The 12,235-nt window shown below is 38.7% G+C and overlaps 1 protein-coding gene across 2 annotated transcripts in view; it reads left to right on the top strand.

Moving 5' to 3' along the window:
* Positions 1-12,235, top strand: part of PPM1H (protein phosphatase, Mg2+/Mn2+ dependent 1H) — a 345,181-nt gene that overhangs the window by 241,250 nt on the left and 91,696 nt on the right. For both annotated transcript variants that reach the window (XM_056797680.1, XM_016425600.2), the window contains exon 5: positions 1,796-1,880. In XM_056797680.1, the coding sequence (XP_056653658.1) occupies positions 1,796-1,880 (85 nt within the window). The remainder of the gene's footprint in view (positions 1-1,795; positions 1,881-12,235) is intronic.

Consider the following 12,235-nt stretch of genomic DNA (forward strand, 5'->3'; position numbering starts at 1 on the left):
CGGGCATACCTTTTAAGTTGAGGCCAGCAGGAGGGTTCCTTGGCTCTGTCTTGTTGTTAGGTTTGATTTTCAGTCCCCTGGGAGCATTTTGTTTGCAATTGGCAAGGAAGGGTTTTCAGGGGTCTGAAAGTTTGCTGCCTCTATGCCACCATCTTGACTCTCCTCCTCTCAACCCATATGTTCTAAGACCCTCCATGTAAGTCAAAAATGGCATGTGATAACACCCTATTATTTATTAAGTGTTTCTTATATGAGTATACCCAGGCACTTTAGGACTTAGGTCATTAGAGCTCCCAGCATCACTACTCTTGTAGCGGGGCCATTTGGGGCCATTAATAATAACTAAATAGCATTAGTGAAACAAAAAGAAGTCCTGCCTTGACTCAGACATGACTTGTTCCACGTGAGAACTCCAGACAAAGACCAATGTGGGAGCTAATGTTTGGCACAAAGCAGTGTAATGGCTCACACGAATGCTGTTCAGAGTGAAAATAAGTGTGATTAGGAGAACTGCTGCGAGACTTTATGCCACTTGGGAAAATGGTGTGGATTTAGTGAATAATTAAAATATTTTTATTTTACATATTTTTCTGCCTTTATTCTTTGGATTGCCAATTGCTTATACCTGAATTCACATGTGTTGAGTTTGTGTAAAACCAAGTCTTACTAAATTGATAAGTTTGGGTAGGATGGTCATCCAAGGGTTTTAGTGGCATAGTGTCCGAATTCCACTTTGAGGACATAAACATCCAGGCAGGCTCTGTGAGAGAAAATAGGGGGAAATTCTCCTTTATCTAGTACAAGGTATAGTTCTAGACAGGCTCTGAATTTAGTATCTTGCCACATCAGATTCACGGTTCCAAGATATCCTACCTATTTTTGATCACCACTACCTCCTTCCCCTGTCTTCCTATCCCCTCTGTGTACCCAAAAGTACTTCATGTTCCAGAATTCTCTGCCTTCCATCTTTCTTCTACCACCACCTCCCTCCCAGCCCCCCAGCAAAAAATTCTTCTTTCTTCCAAGCAGCTGGCTTAGTTAGGTAGGTGTTAGGAAGAAAGCAATCTGATTAAACTAATTTACCCTTTCACAGTAATATGAAGGACAGATAGACCCCAATCCTCCCAGAGCCATTTGCATTTTTAAAAGAGATCCTGATTAGGCCAAATGAAGCTCTAATTGGTAGAATTTCAGGCAGCCTTACCAAGTGAATTGAATAGGATTTAGAGTGTTGGGGGAGAAATCAGTTGGGGCAAAGATGCCAACATCCATGTCCACCAGCTCTGCCTAGGGTTCACTGGCTTGGATTACTCCAGTCTGTCATAGCTTCTTCTGTTTCTTAAAACTACCCAAAGCTCCTGGATTTTGCTGCCCCTGATTGAATTCCATAACAATAGCAGAAAGGGTGATGAGATGGAAGGAGAGCAGCATTGTGAACCAAAGCTACTCAAGGTTAATGCAATTTGAGGTTGTTTGCTGGTTAGTCAGTCAATGAACATTTATTAAGCACTTAAGTGGCCAAGGGAGTATGCAAAGAAAGACAAACTCAGCTCTTTGGGGTTTGGGGAGTATCTGAATTTTGTGAGCTAGAAGGGTACTTTTTTTGCTATTCTACAAGGAAAAGAATCCAGATAAGGGTTTTCTGATTTGCTTCCTAGCGAGTTTTGGTGTGTGGTGGTTGTTTGTGTGTTTTTTTCATTCACTTCATTGGTGGTCTGAGACAAGATGTGTGTCCTGACAGCCCAAGGCTCTTCACCCAGCCTGGAAACTGATTCTGTTTTCTTACCCATTTCAGAGCCATCATCATTAGGAATGGAGAAATCATCCCCATGTCTTCAGAATTCACGCCAGAGACAGAGCGCCAACGACTCCAATACTTGGTAAGAGTAAAAACATGATTGGTTCTAGCAGAGCACCAAGACCTGTTGGAAGGAAGTATGTGGTGCCCAGATAGCAAGGATCCCCAAACAGGCAGTTGTCTTATGGTGTCGATGCCTCCTCGTGTCCTCCTCCCTGGAGAAAGCTGGGTGACTTTGCATAAAATGATGTGATACCAGTCTACCTCCATGATTTTTAGTGGGACTGGGTTTTTCTTTTCTTCTTCTTTCTTTTTTTTGTACCATGAAAAAAAATTTAATATCCTTTGGGTATGTGAGTGTGTGCATTTACATCAATCATTTCCCAATACACTCCACATGAAACCCTCCCTCGTAACAAAGGAAAACAGTTAAGTAAAACCAACCACATCTCAGCCATCTCTCACAATGTGTGCAACATTCTGCCTCCTCTCTAAATCCTTCCACCTTGACCAAGAGGAAAAATGTGTTTTCTCTTCTGTTCCCCAGAACCAAATTTGATCAGGGCAGTTAATTTGATTTCAGCTGCCTGTTGGTATTATTTTCATTTACATTACTCTAATCATTGTTTTCTTGGTCCTATTTGCTTTGTGTCACTTGATTTGGATCTTACCGGGTCGTTGAATTCCTTGTGACCATTTTTTCCTTACACTGCAATAGCATTGCATTACATTTATACCGCGATTTGTGGAACCATCACCTAATCGGAGGATGCTCATTTTAGTACTAGTTCTTTGTTGCTCCAAAGGTTGATGCTATGAAGATTGTGGCATGTAGGGGACTTTTCCCCCGTTTATCCCCTCACAGTATATGCTCACTTTCTTATAAATTTAGCTTGGTTAAAGGGCATGAACACTTTAGTGACTCATCACTTAATTGCAAATTGTTTTCCTGTGTGGTTGGAGACATTCACAATTCTACCAACCATGTATTGGTGACTTATTATGGGTAATGCATTTTCTTTTATCTACGACCAGTGTATCACAGGCTGGGACAGGATGGGGTGGGGGTATCCCTTTACACATACATGCTTTGGGAAGAAAACATTTGTTACCTCCCCTATGGAACCAGGCATTGGAACTTTCAGTAACACAATATAAGAAAAGATTTCTGCCCCATCATAAATACTATGAATTTCCTCTCCCTGACTCCCAGCTCACATTTCATTAATAGGAGATGCACACCCTTTCTTTATCCACATCTTCTACATTTTAAAAATGCATTTCGATAGGCTTGGAGGACTGAGAGCATCTCTTAAGGATTACTTAATTGACTCATGAACTTTTTTTTTTTCTAGAAGAGGGAATAGAGAGTTGAGAAATGAGGAGGTAGTGCGAAGAGATTTCATATTTTTCAGAGGTTTTCCATTCTGTTCTCAGAATTTATTTTTCTTGATTGATGGTGGTCTTTATTGCCCCCAAACTCCTAGTCCAAAGATTTCTTAGGACGGATTCCTTTGGGGAAGCCAAGTATTTTTTACTTGTACAACCAGGTGGTGCCACAGTGCTGGACCTAGAGTCAAGAGGACCTGAATTCAAATATGGCCTCATCTATTTACTAGCTGTATGGTCCTGGTCAAGTTACCTCTGTCTGCCTCAGTCTCCTCAGCCATAAAATGGGGATAATAATGACTCATGCCTCCCAGGGTTGTTGTGGAAATCAAATGAGAGAGTATTTGTAAAGATCTTTGCAAAAAGCACTTTATAATCTTAGCTGTCATTGTGATTATTGTTTCTTTGTATTTTGACTTTGAGTGATGTATGGGACACACCAAAGGGAACACACAACACAGCATGTATGTCAATTTTGAATCATCAGTTTGGAAACTTTTATCTATAGAACTAAAGGCATTTGGCATAATCTCAATTCCTCCATGGATTTTCCATGTAGTTCAGAAATCCCTGTCATCCTTCTCTGAGCAGTTGGTGCGGTTAGAAATAGAATCATAAACAAATTGATTTTCTTGGTTTTTTTCCCAATTGAGAGTGGTCATTTGCTCTCTTATTGTTGTTTTTTAAACCTTTAACTTCTGTCTTAGAATCAGTACTAAGAATTGGTTCCAAGGCAGAGCAGTGGTAAGGGGTAGGCAGTGGGGGTTATGTGACTTGTGCATTTGCTTTACTCAGCTGCATATTTGTTAAAAAGGTTTTGTTTTTCCTTTTTAATCCATTGGAGGACAAAAGAGAAAATAAAATTTTGTTCTTTAAAAATAATAAAATATTTTTAAATCAGTCATTTTCCCCTTCAACTTTTCCTACACCAACTCCTTTCTAATGAGGAAAATCATTGAAGCAAAACCACCCCTTCAGTGACTGCAGCATATGCCCCATTTTTTTTTGTCTCTAGTCACCTCACCTCTCTACTGAGGGATGTTGTATCATCACATCTTCAAGCCTGAGATTGGTCATCACAGTCAATCAGAGTATGGCTACCTTTTGGGTTGTTTTCATTTATATTGGATTTATTGTTCTCCCAATTCTGCTTGCTTCTTTCAGTATCGGTGCTTACATATCTTCAGTGGATTCTTTTCCAAGTTAGCCACCACCTAGCTATAAGGGTCTAGTTTATTTTTTTAGCTTTTTCTTTGTTTTCATTTGTTTTCATTTTATTTAATTAGTTAATTTAGAATATTTTTCCATGGTTACAAGATTCATGTTCTTTCCCTCACCCCCCACCAATCCCCTTCTGTAGCTGACAAGCAATTCCACTGGGTTTTACGTATGTCATTGATCAAGACCTATTTCCATATTAATGATATTTGCACTAGAGTGATGTTTAGAGTCTATATCCCCATCGACCCTTGTGATCAAGCAATTGTTTTTCTTCTGTGTTTCTACTCCCACAGTTCTTCCTCTGGATGTGGATTGCGATCTTTTGTCTTAGCCCACGGTGGTTCAGAGCTCTCTAATTCAGGAGATTCTCTGGCTTCCTGTAGATGGAATTATAAATGTGTATCACCATACTTTGAAAGAGGAAGAAAGGAAGGGAGGGAGGAGAGACAGAGAAAGGAAGGGAAGAAGGAAGGAAGACTATTATTTCTCATCTTTCCACATTGATAATAAAATATTTTGAGGGCACCCAGCAAGCTAGATCAAAAGAGATTTTTCCTTTCTTTCCTTTAAGAAAACTGTGACTTTGCAGAGACATGGAACAACTCTGGGGAATACTGGTCCTGCCCACAGCCTTTCACCCCTGTGTGATATTGGAGGGTCTTGTGTCCTTTTAAAGGACAGGACTGAAGCATCACCCATCTCTGTTTCAAGGTGACAGTCAGGACCTGATCCTAGTCTGGGCGCTTTGATAGCTCTGAGGTGGGAGAGTAATGGCTTTCGTCTGTTGGGTTGAGACATATTTATAAACTCTGATTTGATTACATTAAGATGTGCCAGTATCATCAGGTTCCAAATAATGTGCTTCCATCCCAGCAGAATAATCCAAAGCTGCAGCTGTTTTTCATCAAGGCCAGTGTAGAGACCAGATGAAAGCCGGTTTCACATGCACATTTAATACACATAAGTGTAATGTCATCTGGGTGATTTCTTACAGTGTCCTTAGCACTACAGTTTTCGATTGTTGTCTTCCTTTTCTCCTGGTGCTGGATCTCAGACAGGGCTTGAAGGGAGCAGCCCCAAGTTCGCATCTTAGTTCTCTGGGATTCCTCACTCTCAGTAGTGACTTTGGAAAAGTATTCCTTAAGCCTGAACCCTGCTTTAAAGATTGAGTATAGTAGCGAGATGAACTGGCCTCCTCCCCACATTCCACTTAACCTTGAGAGATAGTGGTTAAACTGAGTGAGCCTGACTTCAATCAGGAAGTGTGATGGCATAGCTTTACCTTCTCTTTGCTCTTAAAAGAGCATTTCACAGCATGCTGGAAGACTAGACTCCACTTTTTCTATCTTCCCCCACCCTGATCCTGTTTTTCCCCCATTTTCCTCCCTTCCATAAAACTGTACAAGTCTAAAAACATTCTAATAAAAAAAAGCAATGGCAAAAACCCAACAGATACATTTTTCATATCTACCACAAGTCCCATTTTTCCAAGTAGATAATAAAAAGGGAATTGTGCATTCCTAGAGCACAGTACTGCTCCAAGAAAAGGTCTCCTTCTTTCCCTGGGGTAGCCCTGTTTTGATTCTGTCTCTCTCCCCATTCCCTTCCTCCCCCCCAAATCCTGTCCTTTGTTTTCTGCCAGTTCGTGCTGTAGTGGGGAATAGTGTGTGACTTTATATGGAATTTTTATCCTCACTTTTCATATATGAAATAAAAATTTGAGGATGTACATGTATACAGAGGCAGGGGAGAAGAGATGAGGAAAGGTGGTGTTACCTCTGTGAACAAGTATTCTTTCAACAATCTAACAGAAGTAAGAAAAACAAGAGGTGTCTGAATCTAGCAATTACAGCAAAATTGATGGATCTGGCCATTCTTTTTATGGCTATCCCTTTACAACCTCTGGTCCCATGTGGTTCTTCTTTTTTTTTTTTAATTATGTGCAAATTTCCATGTTGACCGGAACAGGGACATGCAGAAATTAAGAAAGTTCCTAAAAGCATGTTCTTGAAATCCAGAGGTTTTTAGATACAAGTAAGGACTGCTTGGAAGTGATTCCATAACAGAAAAGCCCAGCCCGGACTGTACTTCCCCAGTTTTACATTTCTCCCTTGATTTTTATCAAAGTCAGAAATGTGAGAATCCTTTTTTTTTTCCCAGATGTGGTCTCGTAAATCAAGCAGTAAGCCCTGGCTCTCGGGGAGCGACCTTATCTGAACGTTAGTCCACTGGTAGTTTTGCCAGCATTACTCATTATATTTCATTTGTGACCTTAGACTTTCTTTGACAGTGAATCATCTTGAACTGAAAAAGTTCTAATCCCTTCCCTGTCTTCATATGATGGTTCCTCCTTTTCCTGAGAGGACATACAGAATGGGGACCTCACTGGCTGTTACCTAATTTACTTTTGAAATCAAAAGCTTTCATTTCGTTAAACTTCATTTGAGGGGAGGGACTTTAACCACAGGAGAATTTCCCTTCATACTCAGCATTTCAGAACCCTTGATTTCTTTCAAGGCTTAGTTCAGGTATTTGTTTCTCCATGAGACCTTTCCTATCTAGAATAAAATTACTACTCTCTCTGTTAGGCATAAGCTAATTTAGATTAAATTCTTTCTAAGCCAATTCTGTTTAGAGAAGGATTCAAAATTTGGTAGAAAACGCTAAAGCACCCCCAGACCTGGAGGAAGGAGGACCTGGGTTCAAATTTGGCCTCAGACAGTTCCTGGATGGGTGACCCTGTACAAAGTCACGTAACCCCAATGACATAGCCCTTGCCCCTCTATTGTCTCAGATTTGATACTAGGAGAGAAGGTAGAGGGGTTTTTAAAGAAATAAAAAGAAAAACAATTTTAAAGAAAAGAAAACTAAGCCATTTTGAAGTTACTTTTTATACTACTTTCTAACACTATACAACATCCCACAGTCAAGACTGAACAAGGAATTGGAGTCGAGCTAACCGCCTCAATACAATAGTAACTAAAGTCTGGAGTGCACTAGAGAATTGTTTTCCTAAAACTCTTCAATCCTTCGTCAAAGATTCCTTCTCAGAGAAGGGTTTTCACCTTTTTCTGTGTCCCAGATCCCTTTGATAGTCTGGCAAAGCTCTCCTCAGAATAATGTAAGTGGATAAAATTAAATCCATAGGATTGTAAAGGAAACCAATTATATTGAAATGCAAACTACGGACAGGAAAACTGAGGCTGGTGATTTTGAAGTAGTGTTGAGCCCAAATCGTACTTCAAGATACAACAAACGCAGAAGGGATTTGAAAACAGATGATTTCTTTTGATGGCAAGAGTCACAGGTGCTGCTCATGGTACCATGATGTATTACATCATTTGTAATTTCAATTTCAGTTAGATATTAGTGAAAACAAAGATAAACATTTCCCCTTCCTCAGTCCAAGGACCTTTTGAAATCGAACCACAGACCCCAGGTTAAGAACCCTTGTTCTAAGGATCTTTCTTTCTACCTGGTCAAACAAGACCCCCAAGAACTCCATTGACTCCATGTCATTAAAGACATCTTTGTCTGATGTGATCCATCAAGGTCTTCTCATCTTTGTGGTTGGCCATCCTCATTCTAACATGAGGAAGAACAGGAGTCCCCGTTTTTTCTTACACAAAGTAATTGGGCCATTGGTAAGGGAGAAAAGCAGTTGTTTCAAAATTCATGATTAATGAATGGGCTTTAAACTAAAATATCGGCAGCAAGGTGGCAGTGAATAGAGAGCATTAGTCCTGGAGTTGGGAGGACTTGAGTTCAAATGTTACTTCAGACTGTTACTGTGAGACCCTAGGCAAGTCACTTGACCCTGTTTGCCTGTTTCCTCATCTGTAAAATGAACTGGAGAAGGAAATGGAAAGCTTTCTGTTTGACCCTGAACAAGTCACTTGACCCTATTTGCCTCAGTTTCCTCATCTATAAAATGAGTTGGAAAAGGAAAGGGCAAACTACTCCAGTTTCTTTGCCAAGAAAACTACAAATAGAGACAAAGAAGATTCTGACACAACTGAAAAATGATTAATAGCAGCAATTATCTAATATGATTTTGTATTAGGGAATCTAAAAAGTGAAAGAGATGGGAAATGGGCAGTTCCTCTTGCCCCACGCCACTAGTACTTTCCCTTTCACGATTACCCTATATCTACTTTCTGTGCTTTATATGTTTGAAACATAAAAGGCATTTTTTTTATTGTTTTTCAGTCATGCCTGATTTTTTGTAACTCCATTTAAGGTTTTCTTGGCAGAGACACTGGAGTGGTTTGCCATTTCCTTCTCCAGCTCATGTTACAGATGAAGAAATTGAGGCAAACAGAGTTAAATGGTCCAGGGTCACCTAGCTGGAACATGTCTGAGGCCAGATTTGAACTCGGGTCTTTTTGACTCCATGCCTGGAGCATCTTTTTTCCAAGTTCTTTCCTTTGCACTCTTCTTGCAAATGTTACCTGTACCACATAGTAGTTGTGAATGAAAAATAGTTTTATCAGTTAATATTGATTGTTAAAGCAGAAATCTATGAGTAGCCATATGGTGAGGGAGGCAGATGCTTCATTGTGCTCTCTCTGTGCTGTCAACTAGACTTTGGTAAAAACTGAACAGGGGGTCAATTCATGATTGAATTCACTGATCAGTAATGGAAGTGTGCCTTTTCTGTCTTGATTCAAGAGAGATTCTTAGACTTTAAGATGGTAGTTGAAACATTTTCCTCTAAAAAGGACTTGGAGAAAAACTCCTTTTTGAGGCCCCTGAATCCTGTGTCATGTAACATAGAAAATAAATGTTTTTTCCTACAAAATTTTTAAGTGCCAGGGGTGGCAAAATTGATAAAAATATGCGCTTATATACTATTAATAGAATTCAGAGCTACAATTATATACTATGTAATTATAATATATTTTGTTATATATAAAAGAATTTAGAGCTTAATTATATATTATATGCAATAGAATTTAGACATATATAGAGTATACAATTATATTATATATTAGTTACATATAAAAGAATTCAGAGCTTAATTACATATTATATTAGTTATATACAATAGGATTTAAAGTATACAATTAATTATACCTACATATAAAAGGATTCAGAGCTTTATTTTATATTATATTAGTTGAGATCTAAATAATTGGAAAAACATTAATTGCTCATGGGTAGGATGAGCTAACATAATAAAAATGACAATCCTACCCAAACTAATTTACTTATTTGAGGAGATGATGGATCCTGCTTGAAGGGGCTCCCAGAGCTGTTAAAACTTTCACTGTGAACCTTTATAGTCTTGGAAATCAGCAAATTCTACAAATCAGGGCTCAACTGATTGCCCATCAAACTATCAAAAGAACTTTTTTATAGAATTAGAAAAAACAACAAAGTTTATTTGGAAGAACAAAAGATCAAGGATATCAAGGGAAATAATGAAAAAAATGCAAAGGAAGGTGCCCTAGCATTACCAGATCTTAAACTGTACTATAAAGCAGCGGTCATCAAAACAATTTGGTACTGGCTAAGAGACAGAAGGGAGGATCAGTGGAATAGACTTGTGGTAAGTGACCTCAGCAAGACAGTCTATGATAAACCCAAAGATCCCAGCTTTTGGGACAAAAATCCACCATTCGACAAAAATTGCTGGGAAAATTGGAAGACAGTGTGGGAGAGATTAGGTTTAGATCAACATCTCACATCCTATACCAAGTTAAACTCAGAATGGGTGAATGACTTGAACATAAAGAAGGAAACAATAAGTAAATTAGGTGAACACAGAACACAAAATAGTATACTTGTAAGATCTTTGGGAAAGGAAAGATTTTAAGACCAAGCAAGAGTTAGAAAAAAATTACAAAATGCAAAATCGATAATTTTGATTGCATTAAATTAAAAAGGTTTTGAACAAACAAAACCAATGTAGTAAAAATTAGAAGGGAAGCAACAAGTTGGGAAACAATCTTCATAACAAAAACCTCTGACAAAGGTCTAATTACTCAAATTTATAAAGAGCTAAACCAATTGTACAAAAAATCAAGCCATTCTCCAATTGATAAATGGGCAAGGGACATGGATAGGCAGTTTTCAGGAAAGAAAACAATACTATTAATAAGAACATGAAAAAATGTTCTAAATCTCTTGTAATCAGAGAGGTGCAAATCAAAACAACTCTGAGGTACCACCTCACACTTAGCAGATTGGTCAACATGACAGCAAAGGAAAGTAATGAATGCTGGAGGGGATGTGGCAAAATTGGGACATTAATGCATTGCTGGTGGAGTTGTGAATTGATCCAACCATTCTGGAGGGCAATTTGGAACTATGCCCAAAGGGTGCTAAAAGACTATCTGCCCTTTGATCCAGCCATAGCACTGCTGGGTTTGTACCCCAAAGAGATAATTAAGGAAAAAGACTTGTACAAGAATATTCATAGCTGCGTAGTTTATGGTGGCAAAAAAATTGGAAAATGAGGGGATTCCCTTCAATTAGGGAATGGCTGAACAAATTGTGGTATCTGTTGGTGATGGACTACTATTGTGCTCAAAGGAATCATGAACTGGAAGAATTCCATGTGAACTGGAATGTCCTCTAGGAATTGATGCAGAGTGAATGGAGCAGAACCAGGAAAACATTGTACACAAAGACTGGTGCACTGTGGTAAATTCAAATGTAATGGACTTCTCTACTAGTAGCAATGCAGTGATCCAAAACTATTTGGAGGGATATATGAGAAAGAATACTATCCACTTCCAAAGGAAAAACTGTGGGAAAAGAAACACAGAAGAAAAACAACCACTTGATCACATGGGTCAGTGGAGCTAGAACTGGGAAAGTAGATTCTAAAAGATCGCCCTAGTGCAAATACTAATAATAAGGAAATGGGTCTTGATCAATGGCACAAGTTAAACCCAGTGGAATTATGCATCATATATGGGAGGGGGGTAGGAAGGGGGAGGGAAGGAACATGAGTCTTATAACCATGGGAAATTATTCTAAATCATCTAATTAAATAAAATTTAAAAATATATTAGTTATATACAATAGAATTTAGAGCTATATATTTCTATAAAATAGAATACTATAGGAATTGTTTATGGTAGGGGTATGCTGGTAAATGTTGAGGGGGGGCTAAGAGGGTTGTATTCATTATTAACATTCCCTCCATCACTTTCTTAAATAAAGACAATCCACCAGGCAATCAGTTGAGCCCTGATTTGTAGAATTTGCTGATTTCCAAGACTATAAAGGTTCACAGTGAAAGTTTTAACAGCTCTGGGAGCCCCTTCAAGCAGGATCCATCATCTCCTCAACCAATCTGGTCCAACCCAAGCCCTCTCACATTTTACATGTGAAGAAAGTAAAGTGACTTTGCCCCCAAGATCCCCCCAGGAAGGTAGTGCCTGAAGCAAAATTTGAACCCAACCCTTCTGGCTCCAAATCTGTGGATCTTTTCCCTTCTACTACAACTGCATTCTGTCTTTTTATTTTAACCATACTTTCCATCTTAGAATCAATACAAAGTATTGGTTCCAAAGGCAGAAGATCAATAAAGAGTAGGCAGTGGGGGTAAGTGACTTGCCCAGGTTCACACAGCTAGCTGCCCCAACATTCTCTCTTAATGAATGGAGAAAATGACTAAATAACTGTTAGAGTAAGAACATTCTTATGTGATAAAAATACTTCACAGTTCTTTTACCAGCATTTTATAAATAGACTATACTAATGTTGTTTGGCAATGGTTTTATAAATACAGACTATACATATACACATATTTATATATGTAAATATACACATGTGTGCATAGAGACAGAACTTTATGGTTTGTAAAGTGATTCA

This window comes from Monodelphis domestica, chromosome 5 (assembly GCF_027887165.1).
Source record: "Monodelphis domestica isolate mMonDom1 chromosome 5, mMonDom1.pri, whole genome shotgun sequence".
Taxonomy (NCBI): Eukaryota; Metazoa; Chordata; class Mammalia; order Didelphimorphia; family Didelphidae; genus Monodelphis; species Monodelphis domestica.